The following is a 23,547-nucleotide window of genomic DNA, read 5'->3' on the forward strand; positions in this document are numbered from 1 at the left end:
AATATATATGAAATTTTAAAAACAGAGAAAAACAGGATAACACAAAAACGACGAATAAAATGTGAAATCTCTGAAACAAATCCGAATGAAAACTGATGTCCGTTTTTCCTGGTTAAAAAGACAATTTTTTCTCCTTTTGCAATAGTGTTGCCTGTTTTTTCCGTTTAATCACATAATAACTTTTAATCGATGATTTGTAAGCTTGACGAAAACATCAAAAACGTATTGTTTTGCATTGGAATGAGTTGGCCTAAAAAACTTACGTTTCCCTTCTTGAAGCGGCTAAAGCTGCGAATAGTTGTTTGTGAGCTGTATTGAGGACAGGTGCGCTGGGCGTGCGCAAGGAAACATCATATTATGTGCAACAATAGAAGCAGAGAAAGCTTTCATTTCGCCATGTCGTGTGCGGAAAAATGAAATACAATTTTTTTTTTTTTTTTGAATTAAGTATACCGTCGAACAAAACAATTCAAAACAAAATAGCGGCGTAAGTGCAACAAAGAAAAAACGAAAATGAAAAGGAAAAACCCACGAATTTTTAATAAAAAACTCAATTTTGGGGAATTATTTAAAAAAATGGTAATACTGTTGAAAAGAAGAAAAGTTTTTTTTGGATTTTTCGTTAACCACGGAAATCCAAAAAATAATTTTTGGGATGTTCTTTAGGGTTGTTCTCTTCTTATGAAAATAGAGAAGTTTAAAAGTATTTTCGTTAAAATCTCGAGATCAACTCATATTATCTCAGGGTGATATGTTTTTTGTACGTAATTTTTTTTGAGGAACATGATTAAACTATCAAAATCAAAATAAAATTGACTGCATTTGCCAAAAAATGCAAATCTCATTTTAAAATACAAAAATAAACTATCAGGCAACAATTCCGATCAAAAATGATTTTTTTTGCTCTATTTTTACAAAAGTCTGTAAATTGTAAGAACAAAAAAAGAGGTTTTGAACAAAAAATGCGTTATTTTACAACAACGCACAGAGCAGGGGTAATCTAGTCGATATCAAAATTGGAATTTTTCCAAAGTGACACTAGATGAACTTTAAGCAAAATCTGTGATGGTCGTTAACAAGTTAGTGCTTTTTCGTGATCACTTCTTATGGTTTAACCCTTTTGCATTGTCTCTGTAAAACATCTGTTCAATTGTAGAGTTTCATCGAGATTGATTAAAGAAGTCTCCTCGTACGTTGTTTTAGAGTTAGGTGATATTTTCTTATTATTTCTCGAGGTTAAAAAGCGCCATTGAGAAATAATCTTTTACATTTATTTGGAGGTTAACTTGGACAATACACGACTTGGACATAAAACAAGAACATCGACTCTCGATGTAGCGTAGAATAGCTTCATTCATACACATATTATTAAAACAATTAACATTTTATTGGTTAAAAAAATTATCACGCCATGAATCAACCACTTTCCAATATTCCAACGATCTGCCTCTCCATCGAATTACCCTACTTTAGGCCAATTTGCTTGTCCTCTTAAGTGGTATCCTTTATATCGCAAACATTCATTCGGAAAGTATTCACCAAGATGTAGTGCTCTTTGTGCAAAAAGAGAACAAAAACCACAGCCAGCGAGTTGTGGTAATCCATACTTAACGGCATCGACATCTTGTTTTCCCCCGTTCAGCGAGTGATGTTGGAGGGATTATGGTTTCTCTCGTTGATGGCAAGCAAGCCAAACGACGATCCATTTTCACGTTGGCTGTTGGTCGCCACTGATTCGACGGTGTGAACATCGAAATCAGATTAACCCCATTGCAGGTTCGTGTTTACCAAGTTTTACCTTGCGAGCAGTGCAAATAGTGCTCGAGCAATATAGCAATAAATTCGAGCACACGATGGGGAGGGAATCGATTAACCTAATTAGGAGAGAGCCTTGTTGCAAACTTTTCTGCTGTCTTTATAGAACTTAAATTAGGATCTTGGGTAGATTACCGAAAACTGCGGAAAGTTGTTCCAGTTAATTGATGTTATGAAACTTTCGTCGATATACGGTGTATATATCACATAAGATATGAGTTTTAATTTAAGCTTTCGCAAAATAATTGCCAGCAAGACTGAAACAATGTTTCTACATCTTAACGATGTTACCAGCACGTGGAAGCTGTTTCTTCTGCGCCGAGGAAAATATAGTTTTCAAGCACCAACCTTCCTCATCCAGTAATATGTTGTCCGGTTTGATATCCCTGTGGAAAAAAGAGAAACAAAGAGCACGTTAGAGGGAACGCAAACAAGCTAAACTCATGCATGAATAAGTGATAAGTATAAGATTGTGTCTGAAAACAAATGAGGTAATAAAATGAGTATAAATTTTTCAGGATAACGAGGACTGCGGTAGATCGCCGTATACGTAGCGCAAACGTTCCATATTCCGCATATGAGCAAAATCATCACAACGGAGACGCCTGGTCGGTTCTGCTATTGGCGAATGAATTTGGTGTCCCACAGCGCAAAAACTTCCCCGCAGCGTGGTGTGCATTTGCATTAACGTCAACTTAAGCCCTGTCGACCTTAATGGTAAAATATTCATCCGTGTTAGTTATCCAACGGAGAATGGAACAGCCAACTTTTTCGTTAGCTGTGCTTCTGAAACGTCCCTAAATAAGCTAGAGCAAGGTATGTTGCTTAAAGCGTTTCAATAAATTTTAAGTTCATGTATAGTCCGACCAACTTTATGATGAAATGCAAACACATACACTGTCAGCTAGCGAAACAAAGAAGAGCTAGTTCTACTGGAGAAATTTGTGTAATTTGAGCTCTGGTCTGCTGACCAACCTGTTTGACCTCGTAAATTCCATAGTCATAGTGGGAGCCGGAAACACATCCCGTCTGATGGAGAGAAAGACCGTGAGCATTGCATTGGAGGCATAAATATTTGACAAGCACTTCTCCAGTACTTACAGCTGCTTTGCACAGAAGAATTTGGTACTCTTGCAATAATGGAAACCAACGGCAAATACCACTTCCGTAAACATCCGTTCACAATAGTGCTCGAGGCTCTCAAGGGAAGCCAAGAGAAAAGTACTTGTTGGAAATTTATCCACTTGATTTTGCTGGAGACTGTACTGTAACTAGTTAAAGTTTACTATTATACCTCTGCTATTATTATACAGTCGACGGTGGCGGTCAAGTTTGGCACCACTTTCAAGTTAGAGACTGGCTGTTTGCAGCATGTGAAATCAAAGTTTAAACTGTGTAACAATCTATATGTAACATTGTTGAGGCGGGATCCCGAGCAGAAGAATTAATTAATTAAGGTAGCCTAGCTTCCAAAAAAATGTAACCCGTTGAAAGTTGTCTGCATCGAAAACCCTTTAGTTTTATAATTACCAATAGTGTGCAAGGTGCGAACGATTCATTTTTTTAAAAATCAGTTCTTTGATTGCCCTCTGTTAATTCGTTTTCTTTTAAACATTCCGGTGTTATGCAATGATTTCATTTGTACAGTTTGCCTACTTTTTTGACGGCTGTAGTTATTCGCTTCCTCCAGCAAAGTCGTTTCAGCATAATGCGGTCTAATTAAGTCATCACTTCCGTGATTGTGAACTTATGCGAAGCGATTTTTGTGTGAGAAGCTCTTTCGATATCCTATTCAACGACACTGCACAGAAAAGAGCCGAGTAGATTCAAATGAGGGCAACTAGACGGACAAACTTCCTTCTCCTAAAACTCTGTAACATTTCTCGGCCATTCCTGTATTTTCTTAAGGCCTGTACTCGAAAAAACCCACCAGACAAAAGTGTTCGCCAAAAATTTACTTGAAACTTTCATTATTTCATTAAAGTTAGGATTATGTTTCGGCATAATTCCTTTTTGAAGTTTTTTTTCCATCACTGAAAGCCCGCTCTTTCTCCTGCGGACCCCTCATTACATTTTGTGCAATGGTGAAGCCGACCTTTTGGTCACTTCGATCCATTCTGTCATGAATCTCAACTCGTTCTCAAATACCTTGAACGAAATTCGAGCTCTCTCTTGAGCTTTGGTGAATTTGGGGAGTTGGCGGTTTTTGGTTTTGTATCAATCCAGCGTCGATCGCGAGTAATGGCATGATGCCAGGTCTGGCCAAAATAATGACTCGCCTCCTTTGGACCGCAGGAAGGGCAACAGACGCTTCCGGAGGCACTCGGTGCGATAAATTTCGCTGTTGATGGTACCCGTTGTGATGAACAGTTTACTCAGTTTACCGCTTTGGCGTAGGGCATGCCAGAGCAAGTATTTTTTGGCGAATTTGTACACTTTCTTCTTCTTTATATCTTCCGGAACGTAGAACTCCAGTCCTGGTATTCGTCATCCGCTATCAAGCGCATCCGTTTCGTTAACCACTCTCGGTACAGCTTGAACGAACCAGGCGGAACTAGGTGACGCCCAGTTGTCTTCCGATCCATCTCAAGGTCGCAGTCAGATTTCCCATGAGGACGCGCAAAATTCTCTAGCGATTTTCTTCTTGTTTCCATGACATCTCAATAACCATTGAACCGATTATTGTGAAATTTTGCACACGTAAATACTACACTCTAAACTTGTTTTACCCTAATTTTTATAAATTTTTACCCTCGAACAAAAATGTTTCACACGTATAATCGAATGCTCTTTCCCAGGCCTTCTTAATTTTAAATACTGTTGATCTCGACCCGTTCATTGGTTGACTAATTTCATTGACGCTCTTCTCGGCGTGAAGAAAAAAAAAAAAAAAACAACCAGAAAATGAATACATATTGCTTTTCGATTTAGTTGCTTGTTAACTTCTGTAGATAATCAGGGGCGCTACTGTTCTGTTTTCTTCTTTAAGGGAAAATTGGACGCCACTGACCGGTTCTTGGAGTACTGCAATGCGTCCATACTCAGTTCGGAAAGATTAGATCTGATCGGAAAGAAAATTATTCGAGGGAAGCACTGATAGAGTTTTATCACAAGCATAGAATCCACCTCGACTCCACGGCCGGATATTCACCACAACAATAAAGAGCGGCGGAGCGCCGCAACCGGTACATCATTGAAATGTGTAGGTGCATGCTGACGGATGCCGGAATGTCTCCGAGATCCTTTTTTTTCATTTTGAGGGAAAATTTACTACCAAACACTTGAGAGACCAATCAGGTAGTGTGGGGTCTGACCCACTAAAAACCCTCCAGTCGCCAGCCCATAATACTCCCCGGAACGACCGCTGCTTCTGTCTGTGCCTGTGCAACTTGCTGGCTCTATCAAGTCTCCTAGCTAATAAACTACCTAACCTGAAGACTGGCGGTTAGCTAACACTGGCATGTCGGTGGTAAACCTGTCGCTCGCTTTGCAACTCTAGGACTATTGGAGAGGCGGCTGCACACACTGATCATCGATAGTGTTCTTCTGGTACCTCGTATGCCCCTTGTGTCACGTTGGTCGAAGCATTCTACGTCCTCCCTAATGGCTATGCTGATAGGCATCATGCCGGACAGGACGCAGATTGCGCCGTATGACACTGTGCGGAACGCACTCGCAACCCTCAGGCACATGGGCCGTAGGTACTTTCCAGTTTGCCACGATAACTGTTAGTACTTAGCGCTTTGGACCACACTGGGCCTCCATACCTAAGTATGGATGAAACCACGCTGGCAAGAAGTTTACGCTTGCTGCCATTCACTGCTGAACTGTTCGACATCATTCGAGATAGCAAGCATGACATGTTTCTTAAATGTGAGCTTATCGTGAACCATAACACCCAAGAGCTTTAAAGATCGCTTTGAGGTAATAGTGCAGTCTCCGAATCTGACCACTGCCTGTCGCTCTGATTTGTGATTATTCACAACCGTGACCTTCGTCTTATGGAGCGCTAGCTCCAGTTCCCTGGAGTGCATCCCAGCTTCGACTTTGCGTATACAGTGCGCGGCCGTCAACTCCTCGATCGACTCGCCGTAGACCTCTAGCGTTATGTAGTCTGCAAAGCCGGCGATCACAACTCCTACAGGGAACTTGAGTTTCAACACCCCGTCGTACATAGCATTCCCCAACACTGGGCCCAGGATAGAACAGTGAGGAACTACTGCGGTAATTGGGACTCACTTCTGACCCTCCTCCGTATTGTAAGCAAGTACTCGATTTTGGAAGTACTTCCTTACTTTTACTTTGTTGGCTAACGGACCGTTAACCGGTCTAGGGCCGAACGAATTAGAGATGTCCAGCTTCTTCTGTCTGGCTGCCCAAGCCACTCTCCAGTCTCCTCGTACACCAGCAGATCGTGCATCTTCTTCCACCGCGCACATCCACCGCGTGCGAGGCCTTCCACGGAGTCGACGGCCTCTTCCTGGTTCTCTACTGAATACAGCGCTAGTTTTGTACGAATTCGCAAACTACGGGACCTTGGCTGGTTACGCAGTCCGTAGAAAGCCCTGTTCGCAGCTGCAACTCGTCGTTTCACTTCACGGCTCATATCGTTGTTACATGTCACAAGCTAACCAAGATAAACGAATTCGTCAACCACTTCAAATCGTTCCCACCGATCTCCACCTCAGCACCAACACCACGGGGACTCCCACGCTCTCTGCCAGCTACTATTTATTTCTTTTTTGCAGAGTTAATGACTAGTCCCAATCTCGCTGCTTCTCTCCTAAAAGGTACGAAAGCCTCCTCCACGGCCTTACGGTTGATACCGATGATATCGATGTCGTCCGCAAAGCCAAGAAGCATGTGAGATTTCATGATGATTGTACCTATTTAAGCATCGTCTACCCTCCAGTTCAATATCAGTCCTGAGCTATGGAACGACACATCGATGATCGACTTCGCACTATTTCTGCTGTAGGTATGTACATTTGATCCCAATGTTGCTGAAAGTTTCCAACTAGGTGTTTTCTTTCTAGTTCGAACAGCGACTTCCCCACTCAACAGCCCAAACGTTAAAGTGACCCGCCACCACCAACGGCACTAAGCCCGTCAGCTTCTGGACCCTTTCGGAGGCGGATTGACTCAGTGGCCACCTCCACCCTGCACTTATCTTTGAGGGCTTGTGCAGCAGCGCACCCCTCGGTGATTTCATCCAGGTTTTTAAGCTGGAGAGTGAGTGCCCGAACCTGCACCTCTTTGCCAAGGACTTGCTAGGCTACCACTTCGTAGGAAGCGCCCTTGTTCTGCGCATCCTTTTGGGTCTTAAAAATCATCTCGCAAGTGCGAGATCGACGGATGGTCCGCGCATCCGCTCCCAAATTCTTGAGCTTAGTTTACTTCTCATTTTCTTCAAGACTTCAGCGTACTTAGACCTGTCAGTCTTGAGCATGAGGGTGTATTCCCTGCTCCTCGCCTTGTTGTCCTTTGGCGGATATTTTTTTCGCCGCGCTCCGTCTAGATGCCTTTTCCTTCCTGGCGCCTGTTTCCTACTAAGGTAACCCATGGGTTTTCCACAGTCACCGCTCTGGTCGATGTTCCAGCCAGAAAGGCTAGCTCCACCAACCGCTTCTCGCGGCGAATGAAGGGCATAATGAGGCTTTAGCCCTAGCTACAAGTTCGGCGTACTCCTTTTGTGCTTCGTCGATGATAGCCCAAAGCAGGGGGAGACCCTGCTTCAGATCCCTGGAACTCGATGATAGCATCGAGCTGTTCGGAAAGCGCTGCCACCCTAGGCCGCCTGTCCCTGCTCTTGTCAGAGGCCTTGACTACCAAGGGACCACTGACCGTTATATCCGTTGTGGAAACTGGCGTGTTGGGTTCTTTTTCTGTGGAGGCCGCTGGATGCCACCTCACGCGAAGGGATTAGATAGTCCATTCTCCATTCTTCGTTGATTGGGCCCCCTTCCGGCCGCAATCCTCGTCCAAAATGGAGTAGTCGCCTATTTGGTCCCATAGTGGTCTATGCCGAAGCAGTAAGGTCATGGCCAGGGTAGGTCGCCTACAGCGCCTTTTCAGCAACTATGTCACCCCCGATCGGCGTAAGTCAGGAGAGAGAATATGTTCCTAAGATTATTTCCCACCATCTCATCCTTCTCCTGTTTGATTTCCACCAGGCAGTGAACGCGGAACGTACTAGAAGGCCTGCTAGGTTTAACGTCGATGCAGGTGCCAGCCCAGAGAAGTGGTACCATAAAAAAATCCGACTCAGATCCGTTTTCTACACTACCAGTTGCCATGTTTGGTACCTTATTGGCATCGACCCTAACGGGTGGGCTAGTGCATTTTAGATGGTGGGAGCGGCACTACCGGGGTACTTGTGGCTTTTGCGAGTAGTCTACTGCCCAGCGTCCGACCCTCACCCTACACCCCTAGGCAACTGTTTCTCTTCAAAATCACCTACCATCACGTGCTTTGGAGATCACACCATAGAAGGTTCGGTGGTGGCGCAAGCCGAACGTTTCGCATTTGAAGGTGTTTGGCAGAGCATTAATCCATAGGCCAAAAAAAGCGTAGCAAACTTCAGGACAAGTCAAAAGAAATGATGTTCGTCGGATATTCTAGCAATCACAAAGCCTAACAAGCTAGTGATCAATCGGGACATTCGTTTTTTCGAGAAATAGTTGGTGCAACCCGGCACCGGCATTCACATGCTTGAGGAAGAATCGTATGAAGACCTTCTTTAACTGTTACTACCTACTACCTACTACTACCTACCTACTACCGCCTAAGGTGGCAAAAAGTCCCGAACTCCCAAATGAGAGTGAAAAAGGTAACGCAGATTAAAATTAAACAAACTGTGACGAATCCCCAAGCGAAGGAACCGGCCCACGAAGATCGAAATGGTTGAACAAAGGGGTGATGTTACAAAAATTCCACGAAATGCGAAATGTGGCCGTAGTAGCTGAGCCAAGTACCTAAGAAAGAGCCCAAAACAAACCTGGAAGCGCATTCTTGAAAGCAGTCATCAAGGATGAACTCCAATCGCTTCCAGAGAATTTTACTTGGACTACTGTAGCACTCCAGAAAGACGGAAGGTCGTCGGCTGTAGGTGGTTGTACAAGTAAAAATTTAACGAAAACAGACTAGTCACACCTGGTGTGAGCCTGGTCGCTCAAGGTTTCAGTCAGAAATTTTAAACTGACTGCAGCCAGGAGTTTGGTTCTGTGGCAAAACCAGTCACTCTTCGAACTTGGCTAACCATTGCCACCCGTTGTCAACTGAAGTGTCTGGAGAGGTTTGTTATCTAAAAAAGGACCTTTATGGATTGAAGCAGTCCGGCAAGGCCAGCTAGTGCAGCGACACTTCCTCTAGTGAAAAGCAACCTTTGTGTGGTAGCGGGTAGCATCAGTAGTGGATACACCACCCAGAAGTGAAAAATTGCCTCATTTTACAAAACACACTAATATTCTGTCAGTGATAACGCAAAGATGCGATCAGCATCATATTCGACATTGAATCAAACAACAAGCTGTCCTTTCTAGGATAAATTAGATACCTAATAATAAGAGTTTATATTTTCTCGTTAATTTATTACATTTTTCATTTTAAATGTTGAAACAGTTATAAACTTGACTTCATCCTCAGAATGAACTGAATTTCTTGTTCCTTCAGCAATATGCGGATAGCAGCTGCACCAACTACACAAGCGAACTAGATTCTGGCAAACAAAATTTCTGTTGGTTGTCTGATTCCAAGTGTAAAAACAGCCTTCCACTTTGTTATCAGAGTGCCTCATTGAGATTTGGTAATATTATTCTAATCAAATGTTTACAAAGTTTTAAAATATTTTGCTTTCTCCCATTCAATAAAACAGATCACGGTGCTCCCACAGACCGTTATTATAAAAAAAATGCACCAAGAATCTGAATACACCATTCGATTCATTATGATGCCCAGAATCTTTGGTCAAAATTTCTAAATCATCGTATGGTACATTTTTGAGTAATGCCCTTTTGAAGGAAAGTACAAAAAGTGATATAAAAACGACGAAATACTTATTGTAAAGCACGTTTTGAACCTTCCAAAAGAGTTTCTACACATTCCAAGTATTATATTTCAAGACATTAACAGTTGGTGGAAAGATTTATTTGGAAATCCCACAGTGCACAGTGGTCTAAACTCGAAAAATCGTGATCCTTTTAGATTTGAGTGCGAAAAATTGATTTTATGTACACAATGTATTCCGCAAAATTGTTTCATAGAACAAGGCCTTACTTTTGGCGTTTCTATTTTTTCGATCAATCCACCTAACAGTTAGATAAAAACAAATATTTTTCTACTTTTCAAAATACCAGATTGCTTCCTTCAGCAAATTTGTGGAAAATATTAAAAGAAAAATAATTGCTGAATACTGCGATGCCCTATCTGTACGTTGGACACGACAAAATAAAGTTTTTTAGAACACCCGTCCTTAAAATCAGTTTTTTGCCCATATTTTTTTCTGTGATTGTCAATGATTCTTCGAATTTAGGCCACTGTGCATTGTGAGATTTGCAATCAATTTTTTCACCAACTGTTAATGTCTTGAAATATAATATTTGGAATGTGTAGAAACTATTTTGGAAGTTATTTCATAAAATGGTAGTTCAAAACGTGCTTTACAATAAGTGTTTCGTCGTTTTTATATCACTTTTTTGTACTTTGGGACAAAAGGGCATTACTCAAAAATGTACCGTACGATGATTTTGAAATTTTGACCAGAGATTCTAGACGTCATACCGAAACGAATGGCGTACTCAGATTCTTTAGTGATTTTTTTTATAATAACGGTCTGTGGGAGCACCGTGAGATGATTCAATGCCTTCGTCGTACGCAAATTCACCGAATTCCCGCCGTCATGGTCTTGCTTAGTATTGATCGCCGATGATAAAAATAATTTATGATAAAGCTCAAAGACGTTCCGCAAGACGTTCTGATTGGCTAGAAAACATAAAAATGTCTAAAAGTAAACAAAGAGGTAGTGAAATATAAAATACCCTTTAATCCCAAGCAACGACGAGTGCTGCGAAAATTTGGAAACAAGCTACAATTTTTCATTTTTCCAGTTTGAGCTCTTAGGCAAAACATGTGTTTACCAGTGTTATTTTCAACAAAAGATGAACCACCAGTGGTGAAACTTATGATTACTCGCAAATGTTCCAGACGGTGAAGTACAACTTTAAGGCCTATGATTACACTTGTAAGGAATTATGATTGCTTTATAAATAATATTAGAAGTTATTTTGTCATCCTTTGAGTAATTACATTTCCTAAAAAATGTGAATTCAAGCAATATTTGCAACGCATTTCATACAGTAACTTTCGAGTCACAACCATCATTTTTTTTTTCACACAACATTTATTTGACACGGCACAATACAAATTAATGTTTTACGGAGCCAATTAAATCTAATGCCTTATGGTCTAAAATATCTTATAATCTAAAGGCAAATTTTGTATCCTCGCTGCCGACTACGAGCTGAAACTAAATCTATTACTAAAACTACATGGTTTTTTTCTTATCCGAGACTCGTTTCGCTGTTAAATGGGCACCTTGATGCTCTTCAAATAGCTATAAACAAGTAGCATGCATGGTAAGTTTCGCTGAGCGAGAATATCACAATCTGGCACATAGGGCTGTATTCCTCGGGCCCTGAGGGTATCCAAAAGTAGAGATCTGGCGCCGCAGAATTCAGCACACACCCAAACCACGGGTTCAATGTCTTGGTACCCCAATCCACAAACGCAATGATTACTGCTCGCCAGCCCAATACGCAGGAGATGTGCATCTAACCCATAGTGGTTGGACATAATCCGAGACATCAACAATATCGCACGCTAGCCTGGGGGCTGATGCGGTCTCGATCAGCTAGATTAGTTGAGAGAATTCGTTATCATGCGAATGAAATCTCGTCCTACATCCAACCCACGAAACCAAGGTTTAGTGGAGAGCAACCATCATTGTCACAACCAGTCATTGTGGTGGATTTCATCAGTTGGTGGTTTGGTGCTAGTTTATATCATTGTTTATGTTGGTACAATCCCAATAATTAAATTAAATGTACATTTTTGCCACCAAAGGTATAAAATTGGTCCCAATGGCCGAATGTCATATACCACTCGACCCCTTTCGACGAACCGAGCATTTTCTGTATGTATGTGTGTATGTGTGTGTGTATGTGTGTGTGTGTATGTGCAACTTTTTTTTCTCACTCACTTTTCTCGGAGATGGCTGGACCGATTTTCATAAAATTAATTGCAAATGGAAGGTCTAGTGGCGCCATAGGTTGCTATTGAATTTTATTGTAATCGGATTTTTAGTTTAGAGGTTGTGTATCAAAATGTAAAAATCACGAAACATCAATATCTCAGAAACCACATAACCGATTTCAATAAAACTGGTTTTAAATGATCGGGCTGTCTTCAAAACCCTTAACTTTTAAATATCGTAATGATTGAATATGTGGTTCAAGAGTTATGTAAAGAAAAGTTATCCTGAGGTTGTTTAAACTCACTCATTTTTCTCAGAGATGGTTGAACCGATTTTCACAAAATTAGTGTCAAATGAAAGCTCTAGTTGCCTCATAGATTGCTATTGAATTTCATTGTAATAGGATAGTAACTTTGTCCGTTGTTCATAAAAATGTGAAATCACGTTATAAAAGCAAAGCATATATCAAAAACTGCTTGAACTCACTTACTTTTCTCAGAAATGGCTAGACCGGTTTTCACGAAATTAGTTGAAAATGAAAGGTCTAGTCTTATTACTTTGCCTGTTATGTTTAAAAATGTGAAATCCAGCTTTGAAAAGAAACATATTCCGAAGACTACATAAATTCACTCACTTTTCTCAGAGATGGTTGAACCGATTTCCACAAAATTAGTGTCAAATGAAAAGTCTAGCTGCCTCATAACACCCTATTGAATTTTGCTGTAATCGGACTGTAACTTCGTCTCTAATGTATCGAAATGTGAAAATCACGAAACTTTATTATATTAGAAACTACACAACCGATTTAAACAATATTAATATCAGATGAACAGGCTAGTTAAGGGTTAACTGATGAATTATGATTGAACACGTGGTTTCAAAGTTTGGCTGCCCTATACGTTCCCTTTTCATTTGATTATAATCGAACTTAAGCAACCGTTATGTATTAAATCGTCAAAACAACGAAAGTCTGTTATCTCAAGTACTACACGACTTTTTTGAACATAAATGTGTCATACGAACGAGTCATCTCTCAAACTTACAAATAACAAACTTCATAACAATTTTATATATGGTTCAAAAGTTTCGGAAAGAAAAGAAATTCAAAGACTATTCAAAACTATACCTGCTTTGATCATGATTTAAGGGGTTATATACCTTTTTAGTTTTCAAAAAACCGAAAAAAAATAATTGTTTTATCTTCAAATACAACATCTTGAGAACATTTTCACAAATTTTCATAAAGATCTGAGCAATAGGAAGAGAGTTAGAGCGATTTGCAGCGCGCCTCGCCACGGCCGCATAAGCTAAACTTGAAACTTTACACGCGATTATCTCGGAATAGTGTTTTCCGAAAAATGACTTTGCCGTGATCCTGATTGCGGAAAAACTACTGAACCAATTTCCTTCATCTTTTTTTTTTAATTTTCGTTATTAAATTCGCCGGTCCTTGAACGATCGCTTTTTGAAAGATACAGTTACATTTTGCCGCCAAAAAATTTTTAATGCAATTTTTAGCGCTCAAAACGTGCATTTTTTGGGAAAAACGTTCCCGTTTGCACTGAAAACAAAATACTCATAAAAGCGATCGTTCAAGGACCCGGCACACTTCTAAACTAATGAAATAATATGAGTTTTTTGATTTCGGTTGACCCGCTGAGTCTCTATCAGGATCACCGCAAGCTTCTGCAAAAAAATAGCGTTTCGGGGAAACGGCCATTACTCCAGTAATAATTGGTATATCTCAAAATCAAACGTATTTTTTTTTTTGTTGATAAACTGTACTTTCAGAAAAACATTCCTTTGATGCAATGAAAATGGTGCTATGCACTTAAAAATAGATTCTAACTTCCCTCATTTTTCTCGACCAAAAAGGTATATAACCCCTTAAATGTGGTATCGTTCTATTTTAACGTTCCCGGTATCGCTCGTGATTAAATTGTTCAAAATTAAGAGTCATTTCTTATATTTCGCTATTTCTTAAGCACTAACATTACGTCAAATTTCATATTTTATACTTCAATTACAACATCAATATTTTGGAGCCCAACGAGTGAATATACCTTTATTAGATTTAAACAGCCATGTAAATCTATTTTTACAAATAATAAGTTTGAAAGAGAAAGGCTGAGTCTGACCGCTAGGTGGATTAATTTAGGTTTTTGAATCAATTTAGGTTCCAAAAATCATTTGTTTTTCAGTGTAGCATCTCATATTCAATATTGTTAGTCTATTTAAAATAAATATTCGGAATCTACTAACAGCCATTCATTAGCAGCTTTTCTTTAACTCTTGTCATTATTTGAATATATCAATTTGAAATAAAACTTTGAAAATTTCAGCTTTTATCAAATGTTGATTTAATTAAATTTTCAAAAAGGAAGTTTACAGAGATACTTAGTTAAGTAAAGCCTACTCACCCACGAAGTCTCATTTTCAAGTTTACCTCTGCTTTCTTATGAATTTCCAACAGCGAGCTCTCGATCCAGCATTAAAAAAAAATCATGTCATTTTACCACTGTCGCGTAAACAACCTTCGGATATTTTTCAACCTCCATTGCAGGAGCTGAAGACTAACTATGTTACGTATAGTTACCGAACAGGCAACAGGCAATTTAGTTTTCCAGTAGAAAACTTTCCAAAAGTGATTACTTTTTTACCCGCGCTTCTCCACTGAACGAATCACACTGGCCACCGGGGGCTCAATTGGCGCCACGAGTTGTAAATAAAACTTACGACCCAACGGCGAAGCCATCCATCTCTAGCTGCGAAGTCAAAGCAATGTAAGACCGCACGGAAAGGGCGCGCCACGGAGTAACAATTCCTATCAATCTTAATAGAAAAAGTATTACATTTTGCTCCAGCAGTTAGCGCCGAAGTTGGCCACTATTGCGGGGTAGATTTTCTTCTGGCTTTGCTGGCGCTCTGGTTCTTCGTTCCCACTAGCTTTGAACACTAAGAATGCGACCAGCAAGTTTACAGAAACCCGCGCGAAATCCCATTGAGGACGACTGTTGTTGCAGGATAACTTCTGCTTCAACGTCCCACCGGCCTCCTAACCGACCCTGGCTAATGCATTGTTCGGCAAATGGCAAGTTCAAATGAGCTGCTTGGGGTTGAGGATCAGGAAATTTATAATTAAACTTAGTGCTGCTGCCATAAGGTGCTGCTTCGCGCGGTGGTAGTTTGTTCTTTGTTTTCTTCTTCCTTCACGGGTTAACTTCGTTCCGATCTAACCAACCAAAGGCGGGACCGATGGCAAGCGTAGTAATTCTCGTTTTCTCCGCCAACTGCTTCGCTAGAGGTCATATTAATTGAAGCCAACTTCTCCAGTGCTCGAGTACTCGCGTGAGAAGTTGTGAAATTAATTGATAAACTTGGATATTATAGATGTTTGGCTGTAATTGTATTTCGACTGGCTGTTGAGAAAATGGATGTAATTTCGATGTGTGCTAGCTTCTGCTTGCGAGCGTGGTTTGATGATTTTTTTTAGCGGTGGAAGAATTTCTACAACTTTTCTACAGCATGCCAGCTAACAAATTACTTTTCATTGTTTACGCGGGTTTGATGAAAAATTCATTCCATTGTTTCCGTGAGGTACGGGTTTTCCGAACAAGCAATGTACGATAAATCTTTAAAGTTTGTTTGCGTTGTATGGAGCACAATTAAAATTGTAATTACACTGTAATGCACTACCAATCGAGCATAAAAACTTTCTCCTGTGGGTTGGTTTTTACTCAGGGTGGCTCGATGAAACAATTTGAATAATTTAGTGAGTAGATTTTTGCTCTTTGGATGCATGAATTAAATATCATTTGATTTTTTTTGTTTCAAATTTTCATCACTTAATACCAAGCGACGAACCTTTGCGGCCGGTTGCAGCAAGTGACTAAGTGCTAAATAACCATGCGCCCCCATTTTTATGCGATGGAGGCGCACTATAGGTACTTGATTAAGGGAATTTCACAGACTATTGTATGAGGTTATTTTAATTTTCATGATTTGTTTCTGGGCTTTGCTTTATTGCCGTTTTCTGTTAATTTATTCCAGTGCATTATATTACTAACAAACTCTATATTGGCATATTACCTAGTTATTAGTCCATAAATCTATTTTGCAGGTTATGTTTGTGATTCCATCGCAACTAAAATAATTTGATTCCTTATGACCGCAGACCATATTCAGTCAAAACCGTATCTATTTATTTTTATTCCAGCATATTTTAATATTTTGTTATCTTTCATAATAATTATAAAAAATTTTTTTCATGAAGTTTCTGAAATTATTACATTAAACAATTATCGTTTGTCATCGAGTATTGCTCGGAAATCGTAAAATTTTTAGAATTCGAAGAATGAATGAATTCATGAATTCATGAAAAATAAATTAATATTCATGATAATTTAATTCATAAAGTGAATGGATTCATTAAATTCCTAGATATAATGAAATTTGGAAAAGTTATATAACTCATATAGCAAAGCAAATTCATAGACTTAATTTAAAGCCTTCGTAAAATTTAAAAAAATCTTTAAAATTATAGAATTCAGTGAACTCATATAATCAATCAAATTCATGGAAATCGAAAAATTCACAAAAAACATTGCATCCTAGAATACACAAAAGTGGAATTTATATAATACATACAACTCATAGGAATCACATAATTTTAAGAATTCGTGAAATTCATCAAATACGTAAGAGTAGCAGAAATAACAGAATTCATAGAATTGATAGGAGTTCATGAAGTTGATGAAATATAAACTGGCATATGAAAAATTCTTTGAGTCCATAAAATTCAAGGACTTCGTAGAATGTTTGGAATGCATAGTATAGTATTTTATTTAATAATGACTTTGAGAAACTCACACAATTAATAGAATTCATAAAACCAATAGGTTTCATAAAAATCATGGAATTTATCAAGTTAATGGAATTCATGAAATTCATAAAACTCTCAAAACAATAATAGAATTTACAAAATTCATAGAAAACATGGGATTTAAAGATATTATAGGATTCATATAATTAATTATAACTTAATAAATTCGAGGTCTATTTCGACTGTTACGATTTCAAATTTATGGTGTTTCGGCTAGCAGTCTTTTGTTAAAAAATCAAAACAGAAGTTTGTCTACTGTCCTACGTCGGACAGTAGACAAACTTCTGTTTTGATTTTTTAACAAAAGACTGCAAGCCGAAACACCATAAATTCAACTTAATAAAACTTATAGAATTTATACAAAGCATAGAAATTATAGAACTCATTGCTTTCGAAGAATTCATAGAATTCATAGAATTCATAGAATTCATAGAATTCATAGAATTCATAGAATTCATTAAATTCATAAAATTCATAAAATTAATAAAATTCATAGGATGTATAGAACTCATAGAATTCATAAAATTCATAGAATTCATAGAATTCGTAGAATTCATAGAATTCATAGAATTCATAGAATTCGTAGAATTCATAGAATTCATAGAATTCATAAAATTCATAGAATGTATAGAATTCATAGAATTCATAAAATTCATAGAATTCATAGAATTCATAAAATTCATAGAATTCATAGAATCCATAGAAATCATAGAATGCATAGAACTCATTGAATTCATGAAATTCTTAGAATTCATTGAATTCATAGAATTCATAGAATTCATAGAATTCATAGAATTCACAGCATTAATAGAATTCATAGAATTCATAGAATTCATAGAATTCATAGAATTCATAGAATTCATAGAATTCATAGAATTCATAGAATTCATAGAATTCAAAGAACTCATAGAATTCATAGAATTTATAGAGTTCATGGAATTCATAGAATTCATAGAATTCATAGAATTCATAGAATTCATAGAATTCATAGAATTCATAGAATTCATAGAATTCATAGAATTCATAGAATTCATAGAATTCATAGAATTCATAGAATTCATAGAATTCATAGAATTCACAGGATTCATAGAATTCATAGAGCTCATAGAATCCATAGAATTCATAGAATTCATAGAATTCATGAAATTCATAGAATTCATAGAATTCATTGAGATCATTGAATTCATAGAATTCATAGAATTCATAGAATTCATAGAATTCATAGAATTCACAGAATTCATAGAATTCATAGAATTCATAGAATTCATAGAATTCATAGAATTCATAGAATTCATAGAATTCATAAAATTCATAGAATTCATAATTCATAGAATTCATAGAAATCATACGATTCATACAATTCATAGAATCTATATTATTCATAGAATCTATAGAATTAATAAAATTCATAGAAGTCATAGAATTCATGGAATTCATAGAATTCATAGAACTCGAATTAATCAAAGAATTCATAGAATTTAGAGAATTCATTGAATTCATAGAATTCATAGAAATCATGGATATCATAGAATTCATCAATGATTAAATTCATAACATTCATAGAGTTTATAGAAATCATAGCATTCGTAAAATTTATAGAATTTATGAAATTCGTAGAAATCATTTGAATTCAAGAATTCATAGTGTTCATGGAGCTCAAAGAATTCATAGAATTCATTGGAATCATCGGATTCATGGCAATCGAAAAATCATTCAATTCAAAGAATTTACAAAACTTATAGGATAAAAAAACTCATATACAGGTCGGACTCGATTGTCCGGAGACTCGATTATCCGGAAACTCGATTATCCGGAATTTTATTTTTTACGTGTCCGTTTTCTATTTTTATTCCGTAATTCATCCTTTACCATCACTTATGGTATATTTGTTACCATTTATTTCACTTCCGGCATGTTTGGGACATGTTCGAATCAAGTGAAAATAATCAATGTCCAATTTATTTATTTTGCTTTTCAGGATTTTTCCCCTTTTCGCCTCAGAAATAACTTCTGGTTACGCCACTGCATCATACCTAGGACAGGACGTGACAAGTGGCTTCTAGTTATTCTTCTTTTCGTTAAAATTTGCCCTCAAGAAACATTGTGATTTTTCGGCACGACGCTTGCCAGTGTTTCCAAAAATGTTTAATAAGCAAAATATAAATATTAAGGATTTTCCATGTTCTGGATTTCAATTTTAATTAATTCATTTGATAATACTAGTTCAATTGATTTAGAGATATATGTTAACTTCATTTGAACCAGCCATAATTTCAACTCATTCTGGGTTCCTCTTGCTGTTCATGAAATGAATCTGCTATTGTTTATCATACGTAGTTTCAAAAACATGAATAATATTTCGAATGATTTTTATAGACATTACACAGTATAGTGTATGAAAAAGTTTCAAAAAATTGTTGAACCAAACTCTTCACTTGGTAAGCAAAAACAGTGTGAACAAAAAATTCCGATAGTTTTCGCAGCACAACCAACCGTACCGACTAATAATAAAATTTAACAGTGCGTTAAGTAAAATCGACCAATCAAAGAGGGCTTTCGCTTTGACAGAACTTTGGGTGATTTTTGGTTCCTCTTGTCACGTCCTGTCCTAGCATCATACAAGTAAAACAAAGAAAAGAAATATTTACTTTATGTTCGTTAATCGCAAAATTTAAGTATTTTTTGTGTGATTCGATTATCCGGAAAACTCGATTATCCGGGATGAAATTTTTTTTTGATGTTCCGGATAATCGAGTCCGACCTGTAATACATAAAACCAATAGAATTCATAAAATCCATTGAAGTCATAGAATCCATGAAATTCAAAGATTTCATAATAATAAAAATTTTTGAAATACTCGTATCAAATAATACAATGAATTCATAGAATTCATAGAAATAATAGAATTCATAGAGCTCATGAAAAAATTGGATTCATAGAATACATGATTCATAGAATGCGAATACAATAATTCATAGAATGCGTAGAGTTCGAAAAATTCATAGAATCCAAAGAAATAATAGAGCTTATAGAATATATATGAAACATAGAATTCATAGAAATCAAAGAATTAATGAAATTCATAGAATTAACAGAATTCATAGAATTCATAGAATGCATAGAATTCATAAAATTCATAAAATTCATAGAATTCATAGAATTCATAGAATTCATAGAATTCATAGAATTCGTAGAATTCGTAGAATTCATAGAAATCAAAGAATTCATGTATTTCATAGAATTGACAGAATTAATAGAATTATTAGAATTTATAGAATTCATAGAATTCATAGAATTCATAGAATTCATTAAATTCATAGAACTCATAGAATTCATAGAATTCATAAAATTCGTAGAATTCAGAGAATTCATAGAATTCATAGAATGCATAGAATTCATAGAATTCATAAAATTCATAGAATTCATAGAATTCATAGAATTCATAGAATTCATAGAATTCGTAGAATTCGTAGAATTCATAGAAATCAAAGAATTCATGTATTTCATAGAATTGACAGAATTAATAGAATTATTAGAATTTATAGAATTCATAGAATTCATAGAATTCATAGAATTCATTAAATTCATAGAACTCATAGAATTCATAAAATTCGTAGAATTCAGAGAATTCATAGAATTCATAGCATTCATAGAATTCATAGAATTCATAAAATTCATAGAATTCAAAAAATTCATTGAATTCCTAGAAATCATAGAATTCATAAAATTCATAGAATTCATAGAATTCATAGAATTCATAGAATTCATAGAATTCATAGAATTCATAGAATTCATAGAATTCATAGAATTCATAGAATTCATACAATTCATAGAATTCATACAATTCATACAATTCATAGAATTCATAGAATTCATAGAAGTCATTGAATTCATAGAATTCATAGAATTCATAGAATTCATAGAATTAATAGAATTCATAAAATTCATAGAATTCATAGAATTCATAGAATTCATAGGATTCATAGAATTCATAGAATTCATAGAATTCATAGAATTCATAGAATTCATAGAATTCATAGAATTCAAAGAATTCATAGAATTCATAAGATTCATAGGATTTATCAAACTCATGGAATTCAAAATGCTCATAGAATTCATAAAATTTATTTAATTCAAAGAATTCATGAAGTTTATCTGATTCATCAGAATTATTGAATCCTTAAGATTCATAGAACTCATGGAATTGATTAAATGCATAGAATTCAAAGAACTTTAAGAATATATACAGGTCTGACTCGATTATCCGGAGGCTCGATCAACCTGGACTCGATTATCCGGAGAAAATGGTTCGATTATCCGGAGTGTTTTTCTTTCCTGTATTTATATAATGTTCTTTTGTACAAAAAGCAAAGCCTTGGGGCTACATTCTGTATCGGAACTCGACCTACTGTTTATCATACACAAACCTCGCAGCCAACTGTTAAGTGTTCAGGACAATTGCGGGGCTTGCGCTACGATCCTACTGACACTAACAATCTCTCCCGAGTCGAGACTCGAACCTAGGACGACTGGCTTGTTTGGCCAGCATCGTACCTCGAGACCAGCTGGGAGAGTTACTTTTGTCTTCCGGGTTATTGGGAGGTTCGGGGTTGTTCAAAGTTGTAAGGCTACAAACCCCGTTTTGTTCGTTTTTGACAGTTTTTTCGTCGTTCCTTCAACCAATTCTTACTCTACAACTTCCAAAAGTGAGGTATTATGGTTTTCTGTTGCCTATGATGACAACCGCTATTGGTCAACCGGTTTCGGATTCATGGCCGGAACATATTTATGTAACGTAATGGCCATGATCATTGTAGTACTTAGAACCACAAGCAGACCTGTCCCGGTTGTGTTCCAAATACTCCCGGATTATTGAACCAAAAACTCATCAAGCGAAATCACTCACTCAAGAAATAGAAAAAAAATCATGAGTGTTGTCAAAATCGAACAGGGTCTGTATATGTGACACCTCAATTCTTCTTAATATTCAAGATAATAAAAACAAATAAATACATAAATCAAATCATACTGTATACATTTTTTTCTGAAAAATATTTCTTCTGTTCATTTAATCATAGAAGTCATAGAATTCGTGGAGCTTATCAGATTCATAAAATTCATAGAATTCTAAGAAGTCATAGAGTTTATAGAATTAATTAAATTCACACATTTAAAAGAATTTATATAATTCAGGGAGCTCATGAAATTCGTAAAACTAAAAGGTTTATTAAAATTCATAGAATTTCTAGAGTTCATAGAATTCATAGAATTCATAGAATTCATAGAAATCATAGAATTCATATAATTCATAGAATTCATATAATTCATAGAATTCATAGAATTAATAGAATTAATAGAATTCTTAGAAGTCAAAGAATTCATTGAATTCCCAGAATTCATAGAATTCATAATATTCATAGAATTCCAAAACTCCCAGAATTAATAGACTTCATGGAATTATTAAAATTCATACAATTCTTCGAATTTCATAAATTCTATTAACATTTCTAAAATATTTTGAACTTTTCAAATTTATAGAATTCATAGAGTTTATTGAATTCGTGAAATTCATAGAATATATAGTATTTAAAAATATTATAGAATTCATATAATTCGAAAGAGACTTTAGTGTGAGAAGATTGGAACACGGCTGTGTTCTTGTCCTGTATACGAATAAAGTTAGCTGCAAAGTATGTATCTAATAAACACACATGTCAGGATTCTATAGCAAAATGTTGTTATCGAACAAAAAACATCATGGAATCAGTAGAAATTTAAACAATTCGTTGCATTTATAGAACTCATGAAATTCATGATTTTGCTAACCTGCATAGAAAGCGTAGAAATCATGGATTGTGTAAAATTTGTACAATTCATAAAAAGCATATTTATTGAACACATATTAATTATAGAACATTATTAATGTTATATGTTGTTCATAGTATCAGTATGTATTGATAGTTTACTAGGAAAAATCATAAAACGAATAGATTTTAACCTGAAATATCATGATATTGGTTTTCAAAGTAGCTGTAATTGATATTTTTCAGTTTTTATTATTGATTATTTATTATATATTTTGCCATGTACATATCGAATTATTGTACATATTCAGTAGAATGCATAGATATCATGGGTGATGGATTTCACCCCGATTTAACTCATGCGACCTAAGTGTCGGATTTATTTCATAAAATTAATGGTGAAAATTTCGCTTATAGGTTAGGTTAGGTTTTTTTGAGTACATGCATGAACATGAAGCGAATTATTTGGAAAATCTTGTAAAAAACGATCAATTCCACTTCATTCATTAACGACACCAAGCTATTCTATTTAAATCTTTGTTCACAAATGAACTATGCCTTCAACAAGCATTTGTTGATACCACGATGGGCTTTTTGCTGGACTGGTGTACTAAAAATACCCTCTAATGTTTCGAACGCCAGATATAAGTCAATAGCATGACCAAGCCTAGAACATCAATTGCTCCGAACAGTGAAACCTCCTGCCAACTGCAACCCGCGTCATCCCGGCATGCCACCAAATAGATTAATACATTTATTGAAGCTTATTTTGTCGCTTTTACGAACCACTCTGAGG

The 23,547-nt window shown here is 36.5% G+C and overlaps 1 protein-coding gene across 3 annotated transcripts in view; it reads right to left on the reverse strand.

Moving 5' to 3' along the window:
* Nucleotides 1-23,547, reverse strand: part of LOC129728746 (serine/threonine-protein kinase 32A) — a 302,204-nt gene that overhangs the window by 50,970 nt on the left and 227,687 nt on the right. For all 3 annotated transcript variants that reach the window (XM_055687205.1, XM_055687202.1, XM_055687211.1), the window contains exon 7: nt 2,164-2,201. In XM_055687205.1, the coding sequence (XP_055543180.1) occupies nt 2,164-2,201 (38 nt within the window). The remainder of the gene's footprint in view (nt 1-2,163; nt 2,202-23,547) is intronic.

This window comes from Wyeomyia smithii, chromosome 1 (genome assembly GCF_029784165.1).
Source record: "Wyeomyia smithii strain HCP4-BCI-WySm-NY-G18 chromosome 1, ASM2978416v1, whole genome shotgun sequence".
Lineage (NCBI taxonomy): Eukaryota > Metazoa > Arthropoda > Insecta > Diptera > Culicidae > Wyeomyia > Wyeomyia smithii.